At 40.4% G+C, this 17,029-nt stretch overlaps 1 protein-coding gene across 1 annotated transcript in view; it reads left to right on the forward strand.

The window, feature by feature from the left end:
- Positions 1-17,029, forward strand: part of LRP4 (LDL receptor related protein 4) — a 77,674-nt gene that overhangs the window by 29,891 nt on the left and 30,754 nt on the right. The window contains exon 2 of the mRNA XM_042862369.1: positions 8,631-8,777. Within this exon, the coding sequence (XP_042718303.1) occupies positions 8,631-8,777 (147 nt within the window). The remainder of the gene's footprint in view (positions 1-8,630; positions 8,778-17,029) is intronic.

Consider the following 17,029-nt stretch of genomic DNA (forward strand, 5'->3'; position numbering starts at 1 on the left):
TCCCGGTACTTCATGTTTTTGAACACTCTAGTAGAGGTAATAGGAAAACTATTGAATTGTGACCTTTTGAAATACTGGAAGCTTTTTCTAAAAGATGACTGTTTGGATTTCCACTGGTTGGCAGGCCTTTGGAGCCACAAAACAAAACCTGCATGTTTGACTCCTTCACCAGCTGCAAATGTTTGAGGGAGTTTGTAATTAAAAGAAGCGGAACATTTGTCAGTTAGTGGGAGGTAAATATGTAAAAGCATACAGTATGGTTGTATGTGATTCAAGAGAATTGAAAACTAGGGTTAAAATGTTTTATCAGATCCTTACAGAACAGTTTTATCTGGAAAGAGCTGCATGTGAATCTGAAGAGAAGAAGAAAAACATCACTGAGACATTGCTCTCATCTGTCTGGCCTTGCCTCCGGAATTTCTCATTCGTCTGGAAACAGAAGTTGTCTACCTAATACTTCTTACTTTGCCTTTGAACCAAAACTTTGCTCTGAGATTTTGAAGGGTGTAACATTTTGGTATTTGAAAGGTTTCTGCATGTGTAATGGAACTTCATGGGTTTTCTAACGTGAAATATTTTCTATAGGCAGTTGAGTGGTTCCTTGGAGGGGAGAAAAGGAATAAAAGTCCTATTTAGAAAAAAAAAATTGCATGAGATTGCTGGTCATTGCCTCTTATCTGATTTGAAGAACCAGATAGAGAACAGGGAAAAAAATGCAGTGTTAGTTCAGGCTATAAAATGAATACGATTGAAGTACTGAGAGTAATGTGCCGTAACAATGCATTTGCTATACATTTTATTGCCACAGTTAGAGTATTTTGTTTAGCCTCCCTGTGTTAACCTATTCCTGAGATGTGTGGAACTGATATGTTAACCTGTATGAACATGTCTTCCCCCAAGATGTGGTGCTTTATTTAGTCTAAAAGTACATTTTTGGCTGCCATGTTGTGTCATAGCATATACACATGGCTAGCTTATCTTTTGTTATTGCTCCTTGATTTCTGCAGGCATTGCTGCATCCCCAGACATTTCTTGTCCGTAATTCCAATCTTCTGAGGTCTCATCTATATTATTTCTCTGTCCTCTGTGGTTTTTGTATAAAATGTTTCCTATTTTGGTCTCACTTCAGGCTGCTTTAGTATGATACTTATTCTGTCTTCTATATCATTAATGAAGTTATTTAATGGAACTGGATCTAATGCTGATCCCTATGGTATCTACTAGCCATCTCAACCCCCTACAGCTTGACTTGCTGCCATTTCTCATTATCTTTTGTTTATGCTTCTTCAGCTGATTTTTTGGTCTGTGTGTGCTTGTAGCCAAGCCAATTTGAATTAGTTTTTGTGAACAGGATTTCATGGCAATAATACTGTTCTTTCTGCTCAAAGACACTGGGTGTTTAGGAACACAGTAATCTTTAGCACACTGTACTAAGGTAATAGTAGTGTACCTACTTTTAGAGATAAAGAAGTAATTTTGGAGAATGTTGTAAAGACAACAGATATAGCTAGGACAAGTATCTAGAGATCTTGGTTCTAGTCAGAATTCTTATTACAAGATGTTCATTTATATTTTTCTGGGCTTTGGAGAATGAGCTGTGATAATTACTCCTTGACCCTTGAATCTCTTTGTGTTCAAATCCTTCAGTATTTTTCTGTCAATAGTTGTTTCTATAATTATTTTCCTATTCACTCAGTGCGGGACGAGTTTTTTGAGGGGGCTGGTAACGATTGCTTCTGTGCAACCAGAATTGAGCCTCAGAGAGTCAAAGATGCGATGTCAAAGGCCTCATATCTCCCAAGCCGTGTCATATTTCTTGAATGCCCGGCTCCCTCAAACTCGCACATACACCAGTTGCACCAAACACTAACTCATGTCACACTTGGGCTGCTTCTCTTATTTTCTTTAGATGGTAATTAGCAGATACAGTGTGGAATTTCTCTCCCTCGTGCTTTTTGTTTCTTGTGGTTGTATGCAGTGTAACATTTTTCAGATCTACCTGGCATAAATGTGTAATTTAATTTGAGAAGTGAAGGGTGGTTTTGCTTGGTAGCGTGCCTCCCCACAGAACTTTGTTCAGCTACATGTTTAAAAGCCAGCTGGTTCAGGACTGAGGTTTCCCTCTAAGCCTGGAAAAATCTTCCTCTGTTCTTAGGAACTGCTAAAGTATGTACAATACCCAGTCACAATAAAAGAAAATTAAAATTAGAATCTTTTCTTCGGAAAATGCTGCAACATCTTAAAATCCCCTATCCCCTTTTTAAAAAATAAACAACAAATTACCACTATAGTGCTTTTCCTCAAACAAAGTGAAATAGTTCCATTTAAAGCTTTGGAAACTTTTGGATTGCTCATCCTAGTGGCACATAAGGGTATTTTTACTCTAGGCAAGCATCAAATATTTGGACGCCCTGCGGGTACCCAGTCAGAGCTGCTGCAGATACTTTCCCAATGGCAGTAATAAAAAAAAAAACAACTCTGTTTGCTTTTACCAGAGCGAGGTGCCCTTCCTGACATCAGACTGTGCTGTAATGTTGCTTTTGCTGTGTTTGCCAGCAGAGCTCTGGGCTTGTACAATGGTCAGCAAATCCCTCTTCTAAAGCTGGATTAACTGTACTTTCCTTCAGTGGAAACTGCTGTTTGGGGAAGAGAGAGAAATCCAAAATTCTCATTTTCTTTCAAGATAGGCAAGCAAAGAAAACTGAACTGTTTCGCTGTAGAAACACCTAGTGAAGTGCTGGTTGAAGAAAGAAAATGTATCGATCTGTGTTCAAGGCCATCTGACATAATGTAGATCTTCCCTCAATGAGGAATGTGTGTGATGGCAAAACAAAAGAAAGCTTGGCATGGAAGAGCAGAAAGAGCAGGTGAACCAGGTAATAAAGTTTGTGCTACAAAATTCACTAATTTGAACTCTAAATGAACAATTAGACGCTCATGGGTTCCTAAAACACAGAAATCAGAATTGAAGTGCACATGTTGAAGCCAAGGCAAAATATTCAGATTAATGCAGCTTGGTGCTTTTTTTTTTTTTTTTTCAAAAATACAATTTGTGTTATCCTTCCATGCTTCTTTTGGGAGAGAAAACTCATGTTCTTATGCCTGTCACTGTTGTGACATTTTTTTGCTTCTCTTTTTACATTTAATTCCATTATTTATACTCCAGCTCTTTTACAGCTCCAGATTTTTACTGTAGGTTGGTGTCAAATATTTGTACTGTGTTCTCAAACCTTTCCAATATCTATTTATACCTTCTGTCCTCTGCCAGGAACTTCTTGATGGTAGGATTAAATCTATAAAAACTGGTGTTGACATCTGTTTGTTCTGTTTGCATCTCTTGTGATAGTGAGGTTCCTCAGGAATATCTCTGCCTTCTCCTGAAGGTCTTCCGAGAAATGCAGAGTTAGACTTCTGTCCCAGGAGGTGAAGGAACCCAGAGCTGTGTGATGCTCAGTCTTGGACCAAAAGAATGAGTGTTTCTTTCAAAGGCTTCTGATTCTGAACTGAACAGTCTGCAACTGTAAATCTTGCCAAATATTTTTGTAGTTCCAAAGTTGGATTTTCTAAACCTGCTGGTGGTGTTTTCTTTGAGGTGTAGAAAAATTGAGTGGATACTTAGCCATGGTTAGCTATACTGCTGCTTTGTATGTATATACAGAATTACGTGATGGTACAAGCAAATTGATGGCTATAAATTTAGTACTACTGCTATTAAAAATAGCAGTAAGAATTTCTCAGTTAGGATGAAGAGGAAAAGATGCATCTGAAGGATGGCACGGAAGGCAAGAATCTCTTAAACAGTCAGTTCTTGGTACATGGAAAGAAGGAACATGTGGCAAGGCAGCATGGTGTTGCCTATAGGTGCCAGGTTCTTTGGCAATTGTTTGATGCAGTATTCGTGGCCCTTATCCATTTGAGGTATCTTCATTTTTATGGGACTGTGAGAAAATCCTGCTATTGCCAGGATGTTATCAGAGCCTGACAGAGCTGATGCATCTTGAAGAGCAGGAACATATGTAAGCAACCGCTTGTGGAAAGGTGAGTTCTCTACGAAACAGGTAAGAGCTGCCAGCTGTCACTGTTCTCACTGAAAACTGAAGAAGCAGCTCTACTGCTGGAATAAAACATGCCGTGAGGACTTGGAAGAAAGAGTTTTCAGGCTCACCTAAGGATTTGCTGCAAAGTTCATTTTGGTAATTATTCTGCCTACTTAAGTTTCCTTTGTAGTTTCTGTGACTGTTGCAAATAAAGGGCTGTTATATAATAGCTCTTGAGTGTTGCAAATGACCTCATCAGCAAAACGAACTTTTGTATGTTCAATTTTTCTTTATGGATTGTATTATCTGTCCTAATGAAGAGTTACTGGGGGGTGAAGAGGAAAACAGAGCAAGAATTTTTTGTTTAAGCAACCCAACTCCTGCAAACTGGGGAAAAAAAAAGAAGAAAGGAAAAAAGAAGTGTGCTGCAGAAAGAATGACTATTGGATGACTATTTACTGCTGCTTTTCAGCTGGACATGAGATAATTGTTTTGCCAGCTTTAGGTGTAAAATGACAAAGATGCTAAGTATGTTTTTCGTAAGGGAAAGATGGGGGTAAAAATTTTACCTTCCCTCAGAAGAGATTTTGTGTGTCAGATAAACATAACAATGGAGGATATTTGGAAGGAGTCTGAAGAAACTAGGCATACTAAAACTAAGGTGATGGCAGATGTTAAGTATGAGATCTGTGTTCAGACTGACTTCCTGTTTAAAAATTTAGAGGCTGTTTGTGTAGTATTTTGCTATGAAAATTGTTTGGTTTCTGGATTCTGCTGCTATCGCTTCTGGAGGGAACAAAACTACAAACAGTGAAGATGATTTTTGGTTGCTTGTAACCACGTAAAGAACTTGTGTCGTGGTCATATGAGCTATTGAGATAGGCATGGAAAGTTGAGTGATGTTGGCTCAGATTCTGGCAATGGTGTCTGTATAGCTTCTGTATATTGTTTTACACATTTCTATGTCAAAATGTCATTTCTTTCCTCTTGGAAAAGTGAAATGATTTTTGAATACAAAGGGTTTGTTAAAACGTCCAAGACTCCAACGCAGTGAAAAGTTCTATGAAAGATATTTGTCATGGCTAAGCCCAGAGGTTCACCTGATTGTTTCTGTTCCGGAATTGTATGCAGAAGTGTAAGAAGATATTTCTGCTTTGATTGCTGGTCCAGTTGCCTGAAGGGCAAGTGCTAACTTCCGTCATGCTCCTGGGCCCCGGACTAACTGGGGTTGAAACGTGACACTGGAGGCTTATGTTCCACCCTAATGCCTGCTTGGTTAGTCTTCCATCTCACACTCTCTATGTTTATTAAGTGTTCAGTATTAAATAGTAAGTCGTCCGTTGAGGCTTCTCAAACCAAACGCACTGCTTCCGCTTGTTGATGGGGTGATTGAAGAAATCACAATTCTCATCTTTCTCCTTCTTGGCCCTCTTCTGTTACAGAGGGGAATGTCAGTGGAGCTCTGAGCACTGGGAAATAATCACGTTAAACCAAGGTTAAAATACTGTCCACATTGAAATAATTAAGAAAATTCCTGTTATTTGCAGGATGTCTCGGGCTTCCTTCAGTCTGTTCTCTTTATTGGATAAACACTAGTCATCCAGGATTGATTCTTCTCTGATGCTGTTTATAGGCAGGAGTAAGTTACTGTGTTTAAAAAGAGTCATCTTTCTTCAAGGTGAGCAATGTTTGTGCTTTCTGAAAAACAACATCCAAATGTAAGGTCAGAGTAAATCATGATGTATAAAACACATCATTAAAAAGTCTAGGTTAGTTAACCTGAAGATCACAAATTGAAAAAATAAGGTTCACAAAGATCATAATTTAAGCACAGTATGTTTACATAATGGTATCATAGGTATAGGATACTGCATGCAAGAAGGTATTGGTTCTTGGGTTGCAACATCTCCTTCAGCTTCCAACAAATTCTGTGGCTTGGTGAAAACAGAGATGGCTGAACATTGCAACTTCAGTGAGGCAGGAGGAGCAGATTTAATACATGCGTATGTATAACTTGGTATTGATTGCAGTAAGATAATTGTGTGTTTAATGGTTGAGCAGATTGAGTTGCAGTTCGTAGATTTCCCAGGAGTTCAGTACACTGCACTGATTATTTCTGTCCTGCAGCTGAAATAATTCGCTCTTTTATGTTTCTTCCCCAACTTCTCTCTCACTCATGTTTATCTTAAATATTTTTCCCCAAGTTTAAAAATTGTTTGCACTGATGTTAGATCCTTTCCTGTTGCTGAATCTACCCTAGAATGTGACATCACAGGGCTTGGAAAGATACTGCAAGTTGCTACTACTTTCATATTTGTCTTTTTCTGAGGGTAGTGAGGACATTGATCATCATCTTGGTGGATTCCAACAAGAAGGGGTTTTGGAGCTGGAAGTATTTAGGATAAATACTGTGAATTACTGTTACTATTACAGTTACTGTTGAGCCAAATAATAGAAAATATACTTTAAGAAAAAGTATTTTGAACAGTATCTACCTTAGGTACCTGTGGTTGTGCCTTTCTAAGTAGTGGTAGGCTCCAGGAGGAGGTAGTTTGTCCTGAATTTCCTGTGCTATTGGTTTGAAGGAATTTCTCTTTGAGCTTTGTGGAAGTTTGTGGTTCTAAATTTCATCAAATGCGTTGCGTAGATGATGTGTTACTTTTCCCTAAGGATGTCTGGGCTGAGATTTTTGCCTCGCATTAGAATTAAACTTGTCTTTAGACATCTTCATCACTCACTAATTGTGTGAGTCTTTTTGTGTCAAGTTTTGCCGTAACCAAAACTTGTGGGTTCATGGAGCATCTGAGCACTCGGCCCTTTCCCAGTTCTGTGCCCTTCTTTCTGTTCCTTATTCACCTTGCTCTTCCTGCTTCTATTCCATTTTGCACCACACATTGATTGCCTTCCCCAACATCTGCAGTAATACCGTAGATATACATTTTTTTGCCAGGCCTTTTAAAAATAAATTATTACAGAGATGGGAAATAAATAGCTTGCTGCACCCACAGCAGTCTCTGTGCTAGGAGATAAAGCAATCAGTTTGCTTGTGAGTGTCCTTAAGAAATAGTTCTTGGGATATGCTTGGGGGCTGCCAACAGGCGGTGCAGCAGAGGGAGCAGGGGCTGGCTGAAATGTTCTCAGCCAGGAAAAAATTTATCATGGAATTATTCCTTTTCCTTCATGATGCATGTGTCCCCTTGAAACTTAAATCTTAGCTTAAGTTACCTAAGTGGATATCTCCACTGGAGGGAATTCTGCTGTGGAGAAAACTTGCAGAACAGTTAAATGCAATTCTGCTGATGCTGCTTTTAACAATTGGAATAGAAAATGAAATTATGAGCCTTTTTTCTTCTTCTTCTTTTCTTTCTATCTTTTCCCCCCATAGGATTTTGTGGTTTATTTGCCATGGTCCATGTTCAGTCACAGATATTCTAAACACAACAAATGAGATCAATACATCTGCAAATAGATAGTTTGGGATGTGTGTGTGTATATAACTACCATGTAGGGCAGTTATCCCTCGGTGCTTCTTTCCTTGTGACTTTCTGTTTAAGGTGAGAGCTTTAGATTTGTTAGAATTTCAGAAAGAAGGAACCATGGAAAAAGAATCCAGTTGCAGTCTAGTTTGAGGTTGATTGATAGAATAATCCTTTATTTAACAGTGATACTCATTATATTCATCATCTAGATATCTTCAGACCAAAGTTCTGGCATGATCTTTTCCCTTTTGAGGGTGGGCTGTAGTGTATTCTCACTCAAGGCAGAGGTTTATTAAGAGTGTATGGGCTTACATCATAAATGGTTGCATTTGCAAATGGGTGAAAGTCAGAGCTGAGGAGAGAATTGTGCAGTAGGTGGTAAAGGGGAGAACAGGATTGGGAGCTCCTTAAGCTAACTTTAAAGCTGAAAAAAGTATTTCTATTGCATTACAGCTTGACATTTGAACTGCATTTTCTTTTGGTCTGTTTGTAGAGCTGAAAATCCTCTTCTCCTGTTTTCATGAATGTCAGTTATGCACACGACAATGTCACAGGTTAATCTCTACAGATAAATAAATGATTTTATTATTATTTTTTTAATCTTTCACTGGAATCTGAAATCTCTAAAGCACTGACATCTTAACGTTTGACATCTAGAAAGTTCTGGAGTCAGGAAATCCCTAATAACCCCCTGAAGTAGAATCTTCGATATCCCTTCTGTTGTGTTGTCAGAACTAAGTGGAGCAGTGTCAGCACTCTGCTGTAGGAGAAGGCTGAGTCTGTAAAATAAAAAGAGTGTTCTGGTTCCTAGGATTCTTTCAGCTCAATTGTGATTAGTGCAAAGTTATTTTCCAGCTGATTCCTAAAGCTGTATTTGGCAGGTTGCTGTTTGCTGTTGCCTTCAGATAGTTCTGTTCCAGGAAACTGCGCAGAGCGTTTGATCTCCTATTTCAACAGTGCATGAGGGGTGAATGCTTTGCTTTGTAGGAGAGCGTACGTTCATACATGCGGTGCGGACACGGAGAATAATTGTGATGTCAATTTGTATTTAATGCGATTACCCTAAAATAGAGAGAGCTCTTCAAAATACGCCATTTGTTTGTTCCTTTTGCAGGCATAACAAGTAGCACCGAATGCTCCTGTGGACGCAATCACTTCACGTGTGCAGTCAGTGCTTTTGGGGAATGTACATGCATCCCGGCTCAGTGGCAGTGTGATGGAGACAATGACTGTGGGGACCACAGCGACGAGGATGGCTGCAGTAAGAATACCGTTTGTGACTTGTGTTTGTGTAAAGCTGAATGTCTTAACTCTTCCTCTGCAGATGCTTCTCTTTTACAGACAGGTCCTACTTTCTGACTGACAGAAAGGTGTTTAAAGTTGTAAATGGCCTACTTTTGGCTGACTCTTGTAATCTACCAGGGTCAGCATCTGCTGGCAGAGCACAGTGAAAGCCATCTTTGCCTTTTGCAGAGGTTTTGGAATGTTTGCTGGATGTTTTATAAAGAAAAACAGGTAGAAGTACTTCTTTTTTCTCTACCCTTTCAAAAACACTCTGTATGCACAAAGTTACATGGTTCTTCTGTAAGTAGTAATAAAAAACAAACAAACAAAACCAAAACACAATATGGTGTATATTGAAGGTAGATAAAATAAAACTTTCAAACGCTTATGGTTTCAAATCCAGCTTCTCTATGAAGAGATGTTAAGACAAGCACTGTGATTGACTTCCACTGGCTTTGGGATTCACTGATTAGCTTGTAGCTGCTGTGTTATCTGTATTTTGTCAGCATCCATGTAGCTGAGTGCAGATGGATGGGAACTGATCAGAAGTCTCAATCTTAGAGGGTCTATCATAATATAACGAATAGGAAGAGAAAATTCTTTTCCATGAGGCCACAATGTAGTTACTTTCTTCCCTTGACTCTTTGGATTCCACAGACCTTGGTAAAATTAAATGAATAGAGAAAAAGGCCCAATTTCATGGAATTCCTTTCCTGAAAGTTTTCGTAGAGCTGAAGACTTAAGACTCCTCTTAAGACTGCATGAATGTGATTGAGAAATAGATCTTCCTCTGTTGGATATTTCTGCCTGGTTTCCTTTGTTCCCGTCTGTAAGAAAAAAGAGCTTCCCTCATCATCGGTATATTGTTTTTACTCCTCTTTAAGTTTTTTTCAACCCAGCTGTAGGAAATCTTTCTTCATTCTCAGTTCTTGTTTCTGACAGTTTTTCACAAAATCATGAACACACAGGAGGCTTTGGTGAAAAGAGGATTTTTGAGAAATAGGTCGCCAGCAAACTGAGGTCATCAGTGTTTTTGTTTAAATATGATTCATGAAAGGGTTACTGGGCAAGGAAGGAACTTTAACTGGAGAAATTATTGAAAGAAGTGAAAGTGTGAAAGCAAAACCTGCATGTTTACATTTAGTAATGGAAAATGGAAATTATAACAGCAGGAAAGAGGAGATGAAGATCTGAGATCTAAAGAAATAATATTAAAATCTCAAAAGAACAAAAGAGAGCTGAGGCTGAAAAAAAGAAGAGAAACTGAGCAGGAATATGAGAAATGGGGAGGTAAGGTTATCCAGTAGCTAAATTGGTTTGGCTAGCCTCTTCCTGAGCACAGAAACTTGTTTATTTTTTTCTGTGATTATGTTTTCCAAATCTATTGGAATGCCTTGAAAGAGTTGGTCACCATTCAGACAGGATTTGTTTGTTGAAAAGGTCTACTCTGTGCATTAATACAGTCCAGCACCAAAGATTCTTAAACTAAGCAACTGCAGAAACAGTTGTGGAAACAGAAGAGGGAACTAGCAAGAGATTTTTTGAAATTAACAGGAGTTACTTCATCATTTGATATGTACTTAAGCTGTGGGTCTTCTTACCACAAAACACTGATTCTGAAATTTCAAACATTTTTAAAAAGCAATCTGATAAGTTAAGCAGTGGGGTTAAGGACTCTATAGAAAAGGTAAATGCAGGGCTTCAGTGCACAAGTGCAGGATTGCAATGGGAAGGCCCTGGGAACAGTTTTTCTATTAAGTTTTCTTGGTTTTGCTTTGAGTAGCTGCTGCATATGATTCCAAATATGTGATATTATTGTTAGCTTGTAAGACAGATTGATTATTCAGTATAGGCTCTTGGTAGTTGTCTATGATAAATCATATCTTGCATAGACATTATTGCATTGAAATTCTTCGCTAAAGATCATTTGTTAAATCTGTCTATTTTGCTTGGCTTATTGGAACCTTGGAAAGATAGACCCTTTCGTGGGGATAAGTTTCAATTTTATTGGTTTACTGACTGTGCCAACATAAAGAAGACAGAAGGAGTACAAGAGGAGGGTTAGCTGTAAGCTCCTTTGAACAGCAGTTCAAACTTTAAACCAATGTAAGTTTCTCACAAATCAGCACTGATAGTTGTACACAGTATATGAGAATGATCAGTTCATACACGGCCGGCAAGGAAAAAAAAGTGTATGATTTGTGTGCACTGTTTATGGTTGGAGTGAAGTTTTCAGCAACATCTATTTTGACCTTGATTTATTTTCTATTTATTGACTTTTACTGAGTGTTAATTTCCTGACATATTGAGCTACAGGTTTGAAGTTACAGATTGTCCTGATGAGGTCATCCTAGAACCTGACTTTAAAGGCTTAGCTAAGAAATCAGTGAGGTTTCTCACAAACCATGGAATAGTCTTCATGCTGAGATGAGCCTAGTAGTTTGTTCTGAGTCATGAGCCAAAGTATGTGCAAACACTTGAGTAAACTGGTCTGAGATGCTCAAACCATCATCATGATTGTTTTTCAGCATTATGCAGAAGTAGAACTCAGAGTGGTAAAGATAGGAGCTAGAATATCATCAAGTAAGTGTCTCTGATGAAAGAACCAACAAGTGATTGCAAGAAATCCTACATTTCCCCTGGTTTCTTCCAGGTTCATCTTAGAAGAGTTGCTGTAGCTGTCCAAACTTTTCAGAAAAATTAGGTTGTGACCATGCTTGTTTTAACATCTGTTTATCCTTAAGTATATCAGCTGATATGTATACTCTATGCAGATGAAATAAGAAGTTTCTAAGAGTTTTGTCAACTTTATTGAAAAATTAAGGTGAGAGTGGGAAGACTTTGGACAGCTACATTCCTAATAAAGCAGGAGAGTGAAACCCAGGGTAATGGGAAAAGCAAAAAGTATCAAGTTGAGATTCAGTTTTGGATCAGTGTCTATAGGCCCTATACATGTTTAAGTAGGTGATCAGACTTTACTAAATGCTCTGTAGTAAAGCAATTATCTGGCCTGGAACTGGTAATCTAAAATTTCAATTAAGAGGTAACTTGAAACAAGTTGTGTGTTAAGAAAGCAGGATATTGAGACTCAGCAGTGAGAATTCTGCACCTATGAAAAACGGGAGTAGAGGCAGGGCCTGTTTCTTCCATTTGAGAGAGATTTTTTCAGTTTTGATATAAATTCTCTGGGTTGTTTTCTTTGTTTTTTTTTCTTAATGTTATTTTACGAACTGTAGAGTAAACTGATGCTTTTGGAAGTCATTTGCAGTAGGTTTTCCCCCTTCTATATATTCCAGCCTGACTGACTTTCCTGTAAGTATTTTTAGCTTGTATTGTTGTCCTGTATTGGTTGCTGGGCTCTCACAGGTGTTTTCCTGTAATTCGAGGTAGAGTCCTGCCTGTGCTTACCTGACTATGGTAGGAACTGTCTTCTTACAAATCTGAAGCCCTGCAGTGATGAGAGCCAATTATTCCATGACATGTTGACTTCCTGCTCAGGATCATGTTTACAGGCCAAAGTTCTGTAGTAATAATAGTAATAAGCAATGTCCCAGCTGTCATGCCAGCTTCATAGACTTTCTCTGGTGTCAGCTCTCTGGCTTACTGACAGTGTCTGGATTGGAAGTCTTTGCTACACATGCCCAGAGTAGCTCAGCTGCTTGCTTGCCTTGTGCCAACTGAGACTACTTTGGACTGTCCCTAACGAAAGCTGCGTGCAAGCAGAGGGATGGTTTTCATTCTGCCCTTTTACGTGCACTTTGAAGTTCAGTATGGTGTGAATGAGTCTTGCTTCCTGTGGCAGGGGTGAAAGGACAACTGAGTAAACTTGGCCCGAGGATTGATAAATAGTTCTGTTTCTCATAAGAAATAAGCCAAATCCCCCAACATCCTGCAACAGAATTTGGAATTTTCAGAAATTCTCCTTAGCTTGTAAATGCGTAGTTCCTTGGGATGCAGACTTCCTTGCTTAGCTGCATGCTGTTGAACAACACTATTTCATTTAAAGGTCCTGAAGAAGAATTTACCTTAAAGCTTAACTGAGATTGGCCTGCTATTTCCATCTCATTTGGGAGCTTTACATAATTCCTTTTGAGCAGCAACACATTCAAATCCAGGAGATGGTCTCATTGCTGCCACAAACTGTATAATTACTATGCTTATCAGTCCTCCATTATCTCTGTTTAACAGTGTTGTGAGGATAAAACTCTTGCAGTTCTTTTACTGAAATTACTGGAAGTTTCTCCACAACGCTTTCCCCATAATTACTGGTTTTGAGCTCATACACAAGAGCCCAGGCAAAGCTTTGCTTCTGAACTTCTAGTTTGGCTACTTAGGAACTCAGTTCATGGTTTCTCTTGAAAAGATAACTCTTCCGCTGCTGCTCTTTCTTGTGATTCAAGTTTGCTCCATGCTTTATCATTTTATTGGGCTTAGTATATATATGCTTCCTTCATAAACCATCACAATTAATGCAGTGCCACCTCGGATACAGAGCTTTTGATTGAAGGGCTGTGGAAGATTGGGTGCTGGTAGAGTTCTTCTTTCTTTCCTTTTTTTTTTTTTTGACCAGCAAAGTGCTTATGTACAGTTCAGCAGTGCCGTTGAAAACATTTTCTGTTATTCTACAAAATGTGGCTGGTGGAATGTAGCATCACCTTTCCTGAGAGCTTACTAGCAGCCTTAATTCTTCTTTGTGGACCTAAGGCCTGCTGTGCTGCAGAGCTCAGCAAACAGATCTCTGTGTGCACGTGTGTGTGTGGATGTGTGTGTATACACATGTGGGGCTCAAGCTGTAGGTGATATGAAAACTTTGTAATTTATATTTGTTTTTAAATTATCTCCTCGTTCTTCACGTGACGAAGAGGTGGTCTAATCAAGCCGTGTTGGTTCAAACTGCTGTGACCCATATCAGGGCACCAGTCACTTGCTGTCCTTGGATACAAAGCAACCTGGTCACTGCAGGCAGTGGGGATAAATTGTTCAAAGGACAGCGAGACGTGATTCAATCTCACCTTATAAACCTCCCTTTCCCCCTGCCCTCCCCCTCTCCTTCAGCTTGGCCATAAAAGAGTGCCCTGTGTAATAGGAGTTGGGAGAGGGGGAGGAACAGCAGCCTTACGATAGACCTAGCTTTGCCGAAACCTTGGATGATGTCCAGTGTGACCATGCAGAGGGATGAGCTCAGGGAAATGGTTGGAAGTTCAAAGGCCTTTTTGTGTTGCTCACTGTCAGTCGACAGATGTGCTCTCTTGGGCTGTCACTGGCTCGCTTTGCTCTTCCCACAGGCTTCCCTTCCTCGTGCTTCTTCCCTCTGCCTGGGAAAGCAGATTAGTTCCCGTCTTTCTGGGCGTTTTTCTGTCTCCAGCTCTATCCTAGGATTTGCCTTTGCACGTCTCTTTTAGGAAAGCCGCTGCTGATTTGTACAGATGTGGAGAGATGAAACTGGAATTGAGTGGGGAAGTGGAGGAGTGAGGTGTTACTGTGTTTACCATTGTGTTATTTAATTCTGCTCTGAGCAGTGGTGAAAACATGTTTGTGCAATTATTATTTTCTCATCAGGGAAATTGTGCCTAGGAAAGCCTTGCAGCTTTCCTAGGAAGTAATAAACACCCTTAGTTTTGCCACTGGTAGAAGTGGGGCCAGAACTATCCCACAGTCATGCAATAATAACAGTCAAATCTGGGGAGAAAACACCAATGTTCTTTTTCCAGTCTTCCAGCTGCTAATCCAGTTTGTCCAGAGAGGTCTTGCTCCCTCTCTGCCAAGAGAAAAAGTCCTTAATGTTTCATTTATGTGGCCATGTATTCTTCTTCTGACTGAGAGAGGAAGAACATGGAAGTGTGGCTTTTAAAATTAGTCAAAGCTGTGAAATATGCTTACCATACTGTATAGCTATTCTATCATGTCAGAGAAAAATACAGTGGAGGCTGTTTGAATGTCAAATACTATGTGTTTCCCAAGTGTGACATCTTAACTTTTGAATTTCCTCTTAACTTTGTATTTCCAAACATCTTGTCTGGATATATTTACAACAGCACAAAATGTTAGCTCTGATCTAATGCTATGCCCTCAGCTTTCACTTCATAGGAATAAAACTCAACTCCATCAAAGTAGGCAGAAATAAATGATCAGCATAAAGGCTGAATGATAGTAGTCCCCGAACAAAGAGCTGTACAGTGAAACTGAAGCCGACCTGTGTAGAACAAGCAGGAATGTTTCTTTGAAGACAGTTTGCTTTACAATGGGGAGAAGGGATTGTGGGCTGGGAGGGGCAGGGCTGGGAAAAGAGGTTAGGGAGAGGCTGCCCTTGCCTGAAAGCTGCTCCTGGAATCTCCTGCATTTTCCTTTGAAGCATCTGTTTCTGAACATGATTAGATTCAGGTTACGAATTTACATGGATCCCTGTCCTGATCCTGTTGGCGGTTCCTAAGCTTTATGAAACATCAGCCTTCGTTCATTAGGGTTGGTTTTAAGTTTTTTGTTTTTCTGTTTTTTGTCTTAAGTAGTTTTGGGATTTTTTTTTTCTTCCTCCTTTATAGGAGAGCTCCTGTAGAAGGGGATTTATCTCCCCCCTGGCGCTGTCTGGGCTGGCACACACTTGCTGTCTGCTGGGGTGGGAATTAGGTCCTCCTTTGTATGTGTTTTGCTCTCTTTCCCCTGCTCATGCACCCCCTCCTCTGTGCTTGAAGCTCGATTTTTATATTTAGGGGGAGTATGAAATTGGCTGAACTGCTCCCTGTAGGGGTGGAATTTCATTTTGTGTCGTTACCTCATGAAGGGATGCAGCAGTTCAATGGGATAATGGTATCAGCTCTGAACCAGTGCTAATGGCCTAACCCTCTGCGAGCCTGAAGAATTCTCCCCTGGAGAGTCAGCATGCAAATTCCCTTCCAGGCGGCTCCTGTGCAGTCCTTTGGTGATTAGTCACGCTGGGACTGCGGAGAGCAGGCAGAAAAGCATATGCTGGGGGGATGGTCTTAGTCCTGAAATGGCAGCTGAGGCCAGGGAAGGTTTGCTTCAGCGTGCAAAGTATGGGATCTGTCCTGGAAGAAGGGAGGGCTGATCTGTGGAACTGATCTTCTGAATCTTAAAACTTTGTCTTGATTTTGTCTGGAAGTAGAATTTAGGGATGTTTTCCCATTCTGTCCCCCATGAGGATGAAGGGGTTGCCTCTTCGCTTTAGTGCCCCAGCACGAAGACTAAGGAAGTGGGTCAGCCACTGGAAGACCAGGGTACTGCCAGAGATATGGGGTGATGATACAGATTTGTATGCTTCCCTTTCCTTCATGCCTCTCCAAGGCCTGAAACTGGCGTGGTGTTATCTGGACATACACCTACACAAGGCGTCCTTGAGGTAATAAACATTTTTGCAAGGACTCGTGTCAAGTTCTGTATTTTGCCATCCAACACAAGCTTCAGTGTCATCTGTGGTGACATCTGCAGTGATGTCTTGTCAGTTACAGGGATGCCTATGCCTGCCCTGTTACAGGAGTGACTGAAAAGATGATCCGCTTTTGTGGTTACAAAAAGAGGTGTCTGTTACAGCAAGTCTGAATTTAACTGCTCTGGTGTATTCTTAGGGTGAGAGGCTTTTAGGACAGACGCTTGGTATGAAATGTTGGAGGGCATGCTATAAAGAGCAGAGCTGTGAATGATTCTATGTAGTGTAATCCATACTGCTTTCACAGGACGTTGGCAGCAATCCTGTGGTGAATGGAAATGGAGGGTTAAGGAAGCTGGAAAAGCTGAAAACATGACTGTTTGTTCTCCTTATCCAATCCTCCTCTTTGTGTGTGTGATTGCCGTCTTCACTGTCTTCTTTAAACCCTCCCACCCCCCTTTGCACTCCCACATCCAGGATAGCATTGGCAGAGGAAGCAGAAGCATAGCAGGCGAGGGCTGGCCCTCCTGGTGACAGATGGAAGATGCTGTCGGCAGGCTGGGCTGGGATGAAAGGGTTTCAGGCACTGCCTCTGCTCCCCTTCACGTCACTGAGTTAACCTTGCTCTTTGGAGAACACACCTGTCAGGAACAGAGTCTTGTACAGCCCCTTCCCTACCACAGCTGGCAGCACTTAAAAGCATGAGCTTCCCTGGAGTTGAGTGTTCCTCTCATCTGTGGGGGAAGGACAGGGCTGATGCTGCTTCCTCTTGAATTTCATCTTTGTGGCTCCAGGCTTCATTAAATGCTGTGGATCTGTGGTTCCACTCCATTGCCGCCATAGTCCTG

The sequence above is a fragment of the Lagopus leucura genome, unplaced genomic scaffold, assembly GCF_019238085.1.
Source record: "Lagopus leucura isolate 7727_CA_CO unplaced genomic scaffold, USGS_WTPT01 Super-Scaffold_1, whole genome shotgun sequence".
NCBI classification, from domain to species: Eukaryota; Metazoa; Chordata; class Aves; order Galliformes; family Phasianidae; genus Lagopus; species Lagopus leucura.